At 36.1% G+C, this 14,319-nt stretch overlaps 1 protein-coding gene across 2 annotated transcripts in view; it reads left to right on the top strand.

The window, feature by feature from the left end:
- LOC110833933 (pancreatic triacylglycerol lipase-like) overlaps positions 1–11,712 on the top strand; it is a 125,224-nt gene extending 113,512 nt beyond the window's left edge. For both annotated transcript variants that reach the window (XM_087361396.1, XM_022072546.2), the window contains 2 exons: positions 3,018–3,221; positions 5,803–11,712. In XM_087361396.1, coding sequence (XP_087217522.1) covers positions 3,018–3,221; positions 5,803–5,911 — 313 coding nt within the window. In that variant the 3' untranslated portion in view covers positions 5,912–11,712. The remainder of the gene's footprint in view (positions 1–3,017; positions 3,222–5,802) is intronic.
- The last annotated feature ends 2,607 nt before the right edge of the window (positions 11,713–14,319 follow it).

The following is a 14,319-nucleotide window of genomic DNA, read 5'->3' as shown; positions in this document are numbered from 1 at the left end:
ATGACAACCTTTTGGAATGTCTTCCCTAAACTGCTTCTGTTTTGCTACCATACGACATTGTAATCTGCATATTCCTTCACTTTCCACGATAAATTTTCTTGTCCTTTTTTTAGTGTTCTCATTATGTCATCCATTGTCATAAGACAGAAAAAACTTTCCTGTCTAACCCCTCTGTATGTCTTCAAACTTTCAGATTCCATTGCTTCCACATCAGAAGTGTGAGGAGTGAATGTTAGTATTGTCAAGTATTAAGAAATAACTCCCCCACTCTTATGAATTATCAGTAATATTTTAATAGCCTTAGCAACAGTCATTCAGATATGTATAAAACATGCATACAAACAAAACTGTTTACACTTTGAAGGACACTAATGCCAAACACGTTTCGACCTCAAGAGGTCATCATCAGTGGCAAAACAAATTAATTCATATAATACAGTCGGAGAAAAGGATGGAAGGATCCTGTTCATATGGACCTGTCGTCAGACAGAACACTAAATAATAATAAGATGAGGTGGTCTAGCGGTTAGAACGCTGGCCTTGTAATCCTGGGGTCTCGGGTTCGATTCCCGGCGGTGCCCGAATTTATAACTTGTGTTGGGCAAGGCCGTGGTCTAGGCAACACGGAGTTTTCCTCCGTGGCATCCCAACAATTACTCCATTCACACACAGAAGAAGGCAATGGCAAACCACTTCTGGATCATCTGCCAAGAACGTATATGAACAGGTCCCAGTCCGAGAAAAGGATGGAAGGATCCTGTTCATATGGACCTGTCGTCAGACAGAACACTAAATAATAATAAGATGAGGTGGTCTAGCGGTTAGAACACTGGCCTTGTAATCCTGGGCTCTCGGGTTCGATTCCCAGCGGTGCCCGAATTTATAACTTGTGTTGGGCAAGGCCGTGGTCTAGGCAACACGGAGTTTTCCTCCGTGGCATCCCAACAATTACTCCATTCACACACAGAAGAAGGCAATGGCAAACCACTTCTGGATCATCTGCCAAGAACGTATATGAACAGGTCCCAGTCCGAGAAAAGGATGGAAGGATCCTGTTCATATGGACCTGTCGTCAGACAGAACACTAAATAAAATATAAATACAAATCTTTAGAAAACCATAATATTTTTGATTTTTATTATATGAATTAATTTGTTTTGCCACTGACGATGGCCTCTTGATGTCGAAACGCTTTTGGCATCAGTGTCCCTCAAAGTGTAAACAGTTTTGTTTGTATGCATGATTTACTTTCCAATACACATTCAAATATGGTTGTCAGGCCATGAACGAAGAAACAATAAGTGACTCCAAAACTGAAAAATACAATTTCCCGGTTATGATATCAACATATCGCAGATATAAAGAGAAGTTCTATGGAAACAAAATGCTTGTTAACCAACTTTAACCTTTAAAGACCTTACACTGGTATCCCTAGTTGGCCCACCATAGACTTTAAGACATGGCACACATCACATCATGTAACATTGCTTCAACGTGATTTATTTTCAGTTAATAAATATCACGCCCCTTGAATGGTCTCCGTTTAAGTGAACAAAATATGGTACGATGACTGTATCTAGACCAAGATTCAGGAGAGAAGCTTGGGACATAGCTTATTTTTTTACAGAGATTTTATCGAAATAACTTGCAGATGATGGTACACGGAGAGCAGAGATAGTATCGGACAGATACAAGGATTTACAAGACCCAGTGTTGGGTTGGCTCATAATGCATTACCTAATATCAAGGATTATTCTTATTCCATTGCAGCCTCCTCAACTCTTCTTTGTGTAATTTATGATCAAGTTATTATTACAAGAATCAAACATGTATTGCCATCAGGATTACATCCTGCAAGAAATTAGTGGCCTCCCACTGCAGGGTATCACAAGCAAAGAAAAGAAAGTTTTCCATGCAACCTATTCTACGTAGGAGACACCAGAAGATGTGCTGGTGCACCACAAACAGTACTAAATATCTTTCTTGTCTAAAGCAATTATTAAAAAACATATCTGTTCATATTTCGATATTATGCTGTTGTCTCCCTACACCAACTACAGAGAAACGCAGGAGTAGGATCGCCTGTGGAAGCTGACAACTGAATGTACCTAAATTGTTCATGATACTTTGAGGTGAACTACCATCAGTGACCTCTACAACAGGAAAAGTGCCTGTTACGACACTGTTTGGCATAACAGAAGAACTGCCCCAAAATTTTGGTTCAAGGACCCTGAGAAGAAAAAAGGGTACTGTAAGTTGAGATCATGACAACATCACAGCAGTGTGCTGGAAAGACAAGAGAGACAGGCAATGGGACCTTTCGGTGCGAATAATGCTTTGAAGCCCCGAGCAGTGCAAACTACAACATGCAGCGTAGCATAACTGTGGGATATGGGGAATTAAAAGTCTCGTCTTTCATGTGTGTGTATGTGTATCAACTATGTATAGAAGGTACTTCTCTGCGTATAAACGTACTGTGAATAATTTTAACATAGACATTTTTATTTATGAATTTGATATTATTGTTGCATTTTTTTTCACTAATCTTCATTTAGGCGCATTTTCATCTAAAAGTTTAAATTATGAGCCTTTTTGTTTTACCATGTCTCTGTGTTCCTGTCAGTTTTATCCTTACGTAACAAATCAAAAATGCTAAAACATATCTGAAATTGGGGCATTTATTAACATTTGTCACACTTTCCCCAATTTCAATTTAAATTGGACCGCTGGCACTGTACATGAAGGCTTACATGCATTATGAGTCAAATTTCAAATTCTGGTGAGTATACCTAAATTGTTACACCACGAATATGTTTCCTAACTTATTCGTAGAACTAATAGTGATGTACACTCGGTGCCCGAATGTAAGTGTGGAGCTTCTTACCATCTTACATCATATAAACTGTTCATATGAAAGTGGTCAGGCATAATTATGGCCATGCATTTCACTTTCTACACAAAGAAGTAAAGTTCTGGATTGTGCGCTAAAACTTATACCGTTGAATCCTTTCGTCCAGTGGTTATGTTAAACTACAGCATGGACAGTCTCGCAGCTTTGTGGTGACGCATCCTACTGACTTAGGGAAGGTCCACAAGGTAGAGTTCTACTGGGAGTACGACATGGACGTTCTGCAGCCTCGCTCGCTCTGCTTCTTCTGGTGCAACGATCATCTCTATGTTTCTAATATTCAGGTCACAGAAATGGATGTGACAACAAGAGGGTGAGTTAGTTTAGCTGCCTTTAGGCTCTCAGGAACAGGAAATAGGGTTTTGACAGTGTTAACACGTAGTGTAATTGTTTCTAAAAAGTTATATCGGGAGAAAGGTAAAATATTTACTTTTTTAAATATGTGGAACATGATTAAAGCCATTGAAATTATCATTTTTTTTCAGAATGGTCTCCTGCTTCCACAGTTTGCTTCATATTGAAGATGTCTGTCTTCTGGGTTGTTGCACCGTGATGATGGAGGCAGCAAGGACCTCTGAAACGTCGGTAAACTTTTACCAGACTACACGACGCAACAACCCAGAAGACACGTCATCTTCAGACTCACCGCTGTGAAAACCTCAAATATTACATTGCTTCAAACTATTTAAACATTTATTTTTATCTGGGGGTAGCAATTGATCATTGCTTGCTTAAAAAGGGATGCTACTAATCAGCTAGCAGACATCAGCATCTTTTGATGAGAAGAGATGTAATATAATTAAACGAGTGACTGATGCCAGTAAAGGAGATGTACAGTCAGACCAGTGATAAAGTGTGGTTTAATTCCCAGTCTGGTTGATTGATTTTCACTTATTCAAAAGTTTAAAGTTCTTTTATATTAAATTCAACTATATCATATTACTAGAATATTTAGTTTGTTACAGAAAGGGTGTCCAAACTGTAGGTGCAAACTGCATGCAGCTTCTTACAGATTCCACTACAGCATAAGTTCATTGAAATGTAATGGTCTGAAAGGAAAGTAAACCTATGAATAACAATTAAATATGTTTATAGAATCGGCAATCTACAGCCCCATAATATCGGACGTACAACGCATCACTTACAACCCGATATAAACATCCAAGCATTAAAAGGAAGAAAATCAAAACAATCAAACGTATCAATATACGCGGAGCAGGATGTACAACAGTTTTTAAAACAGTTTTTAAATTGATTGACCTGATGATGGTGTAATACACCGAAACATGTCGTCAAATGTGAAATGTATCAAGATCTAATTCTATAAAAAATGTTGTAATTTTATGTAATTTTAAGTAAATTTTAACAACATTTTAAGTTTGTGTATGGACGGTGAATGAATTATTATATCGGCATAATTTGTAAATGTATCATCATTTCTCGCTGAATTTCAAAGAGACAGATCTATTATATGATTAAATTTGGCGCTGTTTTTAAACCATTCTTAGTGCCTTTATAAACATGTTTGTTGCCAGTCAGACAATGCAGGCCTGATAATAACAATTATATTAAATTACTAAATTATTAATCATAATAAGAGTAACAAAAGCTATTCTATAAACTACCTACAATCCATCTAACCAGTCTATGCCATGCAGGCTCTGGGGGGGATAGCCCCTACTCCAATCAGTATGGTAATTAATTAATATATTGTTATATGATGTTAACGTACAAACATTTATTTAATTATCGTGGCATGTTCCATTAACTCTGTAACACTGACAGTCAGAAGAAAGTATTAATATTTGTCTGCGGGGTTGTAGGTAAATACCAGTATTTTGGAGGAACATACTGCCTCTGTCTTCAGTCCTTTATGCTGTATGCCATCAGTGTTTATAATAATTGCACAAGTAATGTTGTACTGCAACTCCTATACTTGAACATTTGCTTCTCTTGTGATATTTGAGTTTCTCATGACAATGAAGACGTCAGTCTTCATCTTCTGGGTTGTAATGTTGTGTGTGCTTCCGATACCATTCGTTTGGAGAAATCTATTGTCTCCATCCTCAGACTGAGGATATAATTAATGCCTTTAAATTGGTGTATCCTATCACAGTGTATTATTGACACATTGAGTAGTATAGTTCTTTAATTAAATTTTTTGCACTATTTTACAGTAAACTTACTTCAGTAACTACCATCAACTACTGTCTGTTTTCCTCCATATCCCTTTGCTATCATTATATTAATTTCAGATCATAACTATGTATCTTTTCTAGAAACAGAAAAGAATTTATGCCAAAGGCATTACAGTCTGATGTTTCATATATATCTACTGTTCAAAGTTATTGACACTACATATTGGTTAGAAATGATTTCTGTATTTTATGCCACGTGCTAATCTGTTATACAATGAGGCATTTCTTTTTTACAGGTTTTATGAAGTTCAGTTTGAATGTCCTGTCATGCACAAATTATAATTGACTAATACAAAATCTTCATACTCACCGCTGTGAAAACCTCAAATCTTACAAAATTAAATTTGCTTAAGAATTTTTAGTGTAGACCCCACAGAACCAAAATTTATTAAAGCATATGTGGTAGTTTTGAAAATTCAGTATTAAATTTGACGGGACATTACATTCCCAAGGTTTATACGGCATTTATTCAAAGAATAGAAATGTAGAGAAACATTGAAAGAACAATTTGAACTCGGTGGCTAGGAATAAGGCTGACGGTACAACAGTACTACTGTAAGTCACTTTCTGTGAGACAACTTAAATGTTATTTTATTTTCATTGCTTTATTTATATAAATAAGCTTCCCAAGACTAGCCAAATATAAATTTGTTGATGTTGAAACATTTAAGAACTGTAATTTTCACTGCTTTTCAGGAAGAGGGCAACAGCAGATGTAATGAGCAAACTCTGCGGTCCAGGAAATCGGGAATATATGGACATCGCTTCAAGGTCATCAGCGTCTTTCTATGATAACTGTCCATAGCACGACTGAGCACATGTTACAGTTCCTGAAACATTCAGTGAAATTGGTTTTCAGACGCTCCCAGTAAAATCTGAATTGTGACATAAATTAATCAGTGTATGTAAATTGTAACTGTGCGTTACAAGGGTTTCTTTTCAACTTGGTTGCCATTGACAACCGTTATCGTGGCTGTGCAGAGGCAATGAACGTTGAACTTCCCGACGTTCCGTCCTAGTATTCATGATGCTCTCCTCGGGTTCCAGAGCCTGGGGAAGAGCATGATCTGGTATGGGCAGTTCTAGTCCAACTTCTGACCTCCGTCTCATCACTCAGATGATACTATAGACTACATTAGTCCTTCGTGACAAGAGATCTGTTGATATAAAACAAATGGCCGGGCGATGAACGAAGTGCATGAAGTAGAATAACCTTAAGCATGACTGTGCAGTACGGCATCAGATTGTGATTATTAATTACAGTTTGTTGGATAGTCCGAAAAGCAAAGCAGTTGTTGCATGCTTTCTCTTCAAGACATTGTTATTTTATCCTGCATTTTTACAAATTGACGAATAGTGGTTTTCGGGTAATTTCCAACTCCGTCCACAAATAAGATGGTGGCTGCAAGACTTACGTATTATTTTATTTATTTTGAACGCAATATATGGAGGTAAATATATTTGTTAACAGTATTTGGAAAAGCTGCATTCGTTTCAGCTGATAATATTGGCATTATATTTTCTATGGGTGGATATCAAATTGCCATTAATATAAACAGCTGGTGGCCACAGTCAGATATTCTCTTGTAGAAATAGTTTAAACATAATTGATAATAGGATTCTCAGCAGGAATGTTGAATTCCCTATCGGCGTTGTGATGTACATATATATCGACTTCATGACGTCACCGATGCCTTCCGATATGCAATCGCTGTCCTTCTGTTTCTGCCTTTGCATCGTGAACTCTTTCCATCTTCCACTGGTCTTTCTCCTTTCTGGGGGCATCAGCTCCAGCACTTGTGTGGACTGTCTGTTGTCTGCCGTTCTTTATTAAACGTGTTGTTTTATTTTTATATCATCAGAAATAGAATTTTGTTAAGTACATTTTTTCTCCACTTGCATACTTGGGATTTTGTCTTTCCTTGATATTGTTGTTTATCATCTCCAAAAATCCATTTACACTACCAATATATATGTTTTTCTTTCTTATATACATATATATATAAATTTGCAGCTTTGTAATAATTGTGACAGTTCAGAGATATACATACTCATATATCAAAAAGTAAACTTCTTATCATATCCAAAAGTGTGTTGTGAAATTCAAAGTTGTTGTCATGGTAGTAGTTACAAAAACAACTTCAATTTTAGAATATTTTTAAATTTATGAAGTATTTCCATTCCACTTCCAGCTGCCTGTATAAACATAGTTAATTTATGTCAAAATTATGAAAATAAATCAACACAGATATTAAAATAAGAAACATAAATTCAGTTCCCTTAATCTGCTTTACAAATATTTTACATTTTATAAGATGTGCTATTAATTTTCACAGATTTTTATTAAAGCGTGTTTATGTCTACAAGCTTCCAAGGTCCTCTGAATTTTGAATAGCATCCCTCTGATTAAGAAAAAGCCACTAGTCACCCACCTGATCACCATATTCTTTGCCTTTTATGGAACATGGTGCCTGAAGGTGTTATTCCCATTTCCACAAGAACCACAATTATATTTTTTTATTCAGACCCATTTTACCTCATTTTACACCTTTTCTTAACATCCATTGCTGAATGTTATACTTAAGTGGTTAGAACTCCTGCTTCATACAAGGCTGGTCCACAAAGTAAGTTTCCCTGGGGCCGTTTACAGAAACAAAACACAATTTCATGGAAATATTTATTGCAACAGATACAGCAAGTGTCCAGCTATTTTTCAACATATTCGCCACCGGAATTGAGACATTTGTCATACCGTGGGACCAACTTTTGAATACCTGTGTCGTAGAAGTCTGCCGCCTGGGATTGGAACCACTGTGTGACAACCATCTCCGCCTCTCTGTCATTCTCAAAACGCTGACGCTGACCGGACAGGAATTTCTTGAGGTGTAGGAAAAGATGGAAATCACTGGGAGCGAGGTCCGGGCTGTAGGGTGGATGATTAAACACCTCCCAGCTGAACTCCTGCAGGAGACTTGCTGTCCGTCGAGCCGTGTGCGGCCTAGCGTTATCACTGACCGCAGTTCACAGTCGGCGGGAGCTGGAATAAGAACCTCCATCTTCAACAGCTGCAACGATGCTACTGTGAGAACGCGGGAAGTGCCGTTAGTGCATGCGCCATGCTACGTCATTGCTCTATCACGTACGCACAGTCGCTTCGCGCAATATAAGGTTTGCTAGCTGTGGGACGAGTGGGAAACTTACTTTTGGGACGCGCCTCGTATTTTGTAAGTTTCTGGTTGAAGTCTTGGCACAGAGACTGGCTAAACTGACTGCGGTTTTCATGGTTTTTCTCAGCTCCTCCAATCAAATTCTGGGATGGTACCGTGAAGTAGGTCGTTGCTGCTTTATCCCACACCCTTTTTAGTTTATTATTTATTAATCATTCTGTCACTTGTCACTTTACGGAATGTCCCAAAAAGATGTATGCATGCACTCAGTGATTGAAATAAAGACATTTTAATAAACTAAACCATTTCATACTTCAGCATTGATGCTTAGTGAATTAGTGAATATAGTGTAGCTGTTCAGAATGACCACTGTTAACTTCTTGGCACAGTTGAAAGTAGTGAGCATCTGACGAGTGGACAGATGGCGACCAAAGCTGCTGCTGGCTTTGTGCTGTATGTTTCATCCTTAAAGTATTTGTCAATCATTGGGTGGGGGCAGTTGACAGACCCTCTGCGCTCTAACAATCAGTCGGAAAAAGTTGTCAAGATAAAGATATTACAGTGCCATCTTTTAAGTGTAGGCCACACTAGGTTCCCCTCATAAACACAACACACAGAGATGGATAATGAGGTTAATATTCCATATGATAATGTGTATACATCTTTTTGGGGAACAGGGTATATCTGAGAAACTGAAAGGGTCTTTAAGTAAACTAAAAATAATTAATTTAACTCCCATTTCAATATAAGCCTAGGTCTTTAATGTGGTTCCCTATCTTCAGGTTTTGCATTTCTTGTATTCCCATGTATGCTACATGTCTCGCCCAGCTTATCTTTGATTTGTGGAGTACAATTATATGACTTCTCACTGGTTTTCCCCTCCATCATCTTGATTCTCTCTCTCTTCCTCCAAACATTCTCCTGTGTGTAGTAATTTCTCATTTGACCTATACAAGGTACATAAAATGTAGTTGCTTTGTAGCATTGAGGTTAATGTTGACAGAATATTTTAACCATCACTGCCACTGATAACTTACACTTATCACAATATTTTCCTTCTATTCAAAGATGAATTTTGGCCTCAAAGGCCATTATCATTTTATAGTAGATTCCCAGTTATCCAACATTCTACTTTATCCAATGTGCCGTGTCAGAATGTTCCATTTTGTCAACAGTTTACTGCGCCTGGAGTGGAATGAATCACTCCCCCGCCGTGCATCTTTTGCGTTTTATGTACTCGGTTGTTACAGACATGCTGGCATGACCTTACTGGGAGGGGGGAGGGGCTCAAAAGCAAATACTCATTACTAATTTTTCAAAAAAAAAATGTCTTTTTGACATTTTTTTATTTGATGTCATATTGTATTTTTGTCATAATTTAATAATATTGTAGATTGTTATAAATTGAGTTGATATTACCCATTATATTCATTAGTTTTCTGTATTATCTGACATTTTAGTATCTGACCATCCTTCGCTCCTGTTTAGGTTCAATAATCAGGACTCTGGTGTACATCTGTAATCTATTTTCCATATGTCACGTACTTTATTGCACACCTTATTTGTGTAATCATTTTCTTTTAAAAATTATGAAATGTACTTTTAATGGAAAAATATACCAGGAAGTGAGAATGGTAGCAAATTATGGATGACAGCATGGGCTTTGTAGAGGCAACACAAATGAGAGTTCTGAGATCAGCATTAGGAGTGACAACAAGTAAGATAAGAAATACATATATTTATTTTTCCAGTCTATACACAAAACTTGTTTTAAAATAATGTTGTTTAATTTTTTTTATAACATTTACAATATAAATTGCATTATGTTATATTTTATGGCGCTTTTCTGTGTCGTATAATATTACATCTATCACAGCGCTTTTGATTCTGACGACATGTTTCGATGTTTACCACATCATCTTCAGGCTTATCAATTCATACATTTTTAAAAACTATTGTACATTTTTGTGCATTGCGTTTATTGATTTTTAATTTTCAGTCTTCATCTTGATTTGGAGTATGCATTTTGATGTTCATTATCAGGTTGTATTTTGATGTATCGGACGTCTGATATCCACAGACGATAAACTATTTAGGTAAAAATTGGGTATTTATAATATTAACGTGAAATTAAACATACAGAAAGTAATGGTTACAATATATAAAGCATATTTTAGATGATTGGCTGCCAAGGAAAATTTTACACTGTTGGCTAGAAAGTGGGAGAAAAACATGAAGACCTGTGGATAAATCAGACTGGAATCAAAACGAGTTAATCCTGCCACTTGAAAAACAAGACAGATTTAAGAAGATAAAAGATCATGAGGTGTATGTTGCAAGTGGTAGATTGATGATGGCCTGTGAACCCAGAATGTCTCTGTAGGTGGTCAGTAATAACATAGGTTATACTAGACACTATGGAAAATGTATATTGTTATCTTTGAGTTTATTTTAAATCTTTTAGTACCATTGTTTGTTATAAAAGATACATTTTTCTACAGAAAACTTCCACAAATAGGACACTGGAATTTATATTATAGTATAGGAATTATTTCAGTTCCTAGGTGCTAAAGTGGTACAAGTCAGATTCTTTTCATGTTGTATAATTTATTTTTTTAATCAAATGAAAAGTGTAAGGTAATTTCATTTTCTTGTTAGGAAATGTTATTAGTTGTAGTAAAAATGTATTTTTGTTGTTTGCAGTAAATTGAGAATAAACACCTAAAACACTCATTTTATACCGTTGTTGACTTGTATCATTTTAGCTCTGATCAGCTCATTTGTAGCTGCCATGCACACAAACTCAACTGACGATTTATTTAATTGGGGAAGTTTGGTGTTAGTAAGTTCACGCTGAAGATGTCTTCCAATCAACACAATTTGGTCAATTTATGTAAAATATATAAAATCATGCATACAAACAAAACTGTTTACACTTTGAAAAACACTTAGTACCAAATGCATTTTGACCTCAAGAGGTCATCATCAGTGACAAACAAATTAATTCATTAGTCTGTCTATTAAAATAATACAGTTCATAAGACGATGGTCTGTTATAATGAGTTAATGTTTTTGCCAATGACGATGATCTCTAAAGGTCGAAACGCGTTTGGCACTAAATGTTTTTCAAAGTGTAAGCAGTTTTGTTGGTATGCACGATTTTATATATTTTAGATAAATGTTCAACACTGCGTGGTATGCAAGGTTTTAATATTATTGATGACAATTTGATGAATTTAAAGTTAAATTAATGATTTCCACTACTGTAAGTTTGACTTCTCTGTAAACCTAATGGATAGAGTCCGAGCATTAAAGTAGTAAGTAAAATGTCTCTATTGTAAAGTGAGTTCTACATTTGCCTCTCATATGATGTCACTGATGTAGCATAGAACTCTTTAAATTAAATTATTTAACTTCATTTCCTTGTAAGAAATCAAGATATCGCAGTGTTTTATATTGTCCATAGATCTTAGGTACAATTTCCATGGTTTTTAGTGCTGTAAGTAATATAGTTTAAAGTAACCATTTCTTTGTGCTGACATGTCCAGTACCTGTTGACCATTCTCACATCATTGATTATTTATTCCAATCATGAATGAACTGTTTGATTTGTATTGCACGATTATATTTCAGATATCAGAACATACAATCAATCATGAATTTCTTGTTGCTGACAGTGTTGCAAATCTGATGTCAAACATCTTGCTAGTAAAAAATCTAAAACTTCTTGACGATGGTGAAGAGTCAATTGAATAAAAATTTTCTTGGATATTATCCATCGTCTAGTAAATATAAAACGTAAAACGACGTTTCGGAGATGGGACTCTATCTCCATCTTCAGGTTCCTACACAGTTGGGCCCACTAGATAGAGCTAATCCCTATCTCTCGTCCGGAGATAGGGATTAGCTCTATCTAGTGGGCCCAACTGTGTAGGAACCTGAAGACGGAGATAGAGTCCCATCTCCGAAACGTCGTTTTACGTTTTATATTTACTAGACGATGGATAATATCCAAGAAAACTTTTATTCAATTGAATCTTGCTAGTAAGTTTAGTTTACTTTCCCATATTAATAAAGTCAAACTTAATATCAGAAATACCTTCATAGTTGACTTTAATAATCATTGGTTTTGGTATATTTCAGATATCAGCAGTTTTAAAAAATATATCATAATTAAATAAAGATGTATTTCAAAGTGAGAAAAGCATCTTAGTAAGTGATATTGCAGAAAACCTAAGTGGTTGAAGAATCACTGTACAAATTGCTTCCATAGAGCCACTATTTTCATTTCCTGTCAGAAGCCCTTCAGATGTCATAAATGAGGAAGATGAAGTTATGGTTTGTAATGTATTTTTTTTATTTGCTGTAATCAAGCCATGGCAATCCAGGACGGTACCCTGGTACTTCTTTGAGTGACATCATATATAGGCAACCTAGACAAAGGATGTAGTTGGTTCTGAGGTCCCCTCTGAGAATATAATGTAATCAGCATAACCTGGTATAAAATTAGGGGAAAATATGTGTGTGAAACTTTCTATCTCTTCTCCCCCCCCCCCCCCCCATATTACAATTCTCCTAATGCATAATTTGTGTCAACCCAGAATAGCATGCTACCTCACCCTGGCACTATTACCTTTAAGACTAAACCCCTGAACATGACCAAGTGTATGATTTGAGGTTTTCACAGCGGTGAGTATGAAGATTTCTGTCTTCTGGGTTGTTGCGCTGTGTAGTCTGGTCGATGTTAACCAACGTTTCAGAGGTCATACTGCCTCCGTCATCAGGCCCTGATGACGGAGGCAGTATGACCTCTGAAACGTTGGTAAACATCTATCATACTACATGGCGCAACAACCCAGAAGACAAAAATCTTCATGACCAATTGTGTTACATTATTCACTAAGGGCAAGTAAGATGGAACATAATTTTGGAATGTAATTATTGTACATTGATCCTCAAGAAATTGATATTATTTAAGTCCTGTAGTCTTTGAAATTCTATACTTATATCATTTTTTGGAACAGTGATTGTATACCTCTACCTTCTAAAGCAGTGATGCGCAACCAGTGTTCCGCAGCACACAGGTGTGCTGTTGAGGCCATCTGGGTGTGCCACAAGATTTTCACCTCATATTATAATTATAACCATAATGAGACACACAACTGTTAATCTTGTTTTCTGCTCTGTCTCAGTTTTCATTTGCTTCATTATGATTGGGTAGACTGAGGACAGACATTCACTAAATGGAATTGGAAAGCAACACAAACACATTGCAGCAAAACGTGTACCTCCCCTTTACTTTTATATCCACTCTATGTATTTTTCTGCAATCTACATGTAAAGATATGAATAAGTATCTTTAACTTTAAATGTTCGGACATAGTTAATAAATTTTTGATCAAATGGTGGAAATTATTATATTTTAATTTATTTCAAATAATGAATACATTTAAAATAAATGACATAATAATAAAGATGGGTAATTGTAAACATCAAATAGAACATTTTTTGGTTGCGGTCAATTTATAATAAGTTGCCACGGCCAGTCATTGCCATAAACCATCTACCTCCCCTGCCATGATATACAAAATGGGGTTGGTGTGTGGACATGACTCTTCCACAGTATTTAGTGTGCCGCAAGTGTTGAAAGGTTGTGCAACACTGTTTTGAAGGAACAGAAAATGGTGGGCTTATGAAGTACTCATTTCATGTACAAGTATTAATTAAATGCACTGTCTTAATTAGATAGTCTTCTCATATACTCATCCACATATGGTTATAATGCATTTATTTTGTTGGCAATACTCATGACATGAGCTATAGTTCAAACAGACTGCTGGTATTCCACGGTCATATTTTTACATACGATTGTCATTCATCTATAGTATGTTATGTTATACAGAGTGTAGTAAATAAAGAATAATATAAAACAAAATGTCTTTGTAATCATAGCAGCAAAGAATGAAAAATATTAAGTATGGAGATATGTAATAACAATACTGTAAAGGCAAGTTCTAAGGAGGCCAAGGATTGACTTTGGGCTGTC

This window comes from Zootermopsis nevadensis, unplaced genomic scaffold (assembly GCF_977971745.1).
Source record: "Zootermopsis nevadensis isolate Lab colony 2312 unplaced genomic scaffold, Znev_1.0 Znev_ptg000057l, whole genome shotgun sequence".
Classification (NCBI taxonomy): domain Eukaryota; kingdom Metazoa; phylum Arthropoda; class Insecta; order Blattodea; family Termopsidae; genus Zootermopsis; species Zootermopsis nevadensis.
Note: the sequence above shows the minus strand (reverse complement) of the source record. Positions and strands in the feature narration are given on the sequence as shown.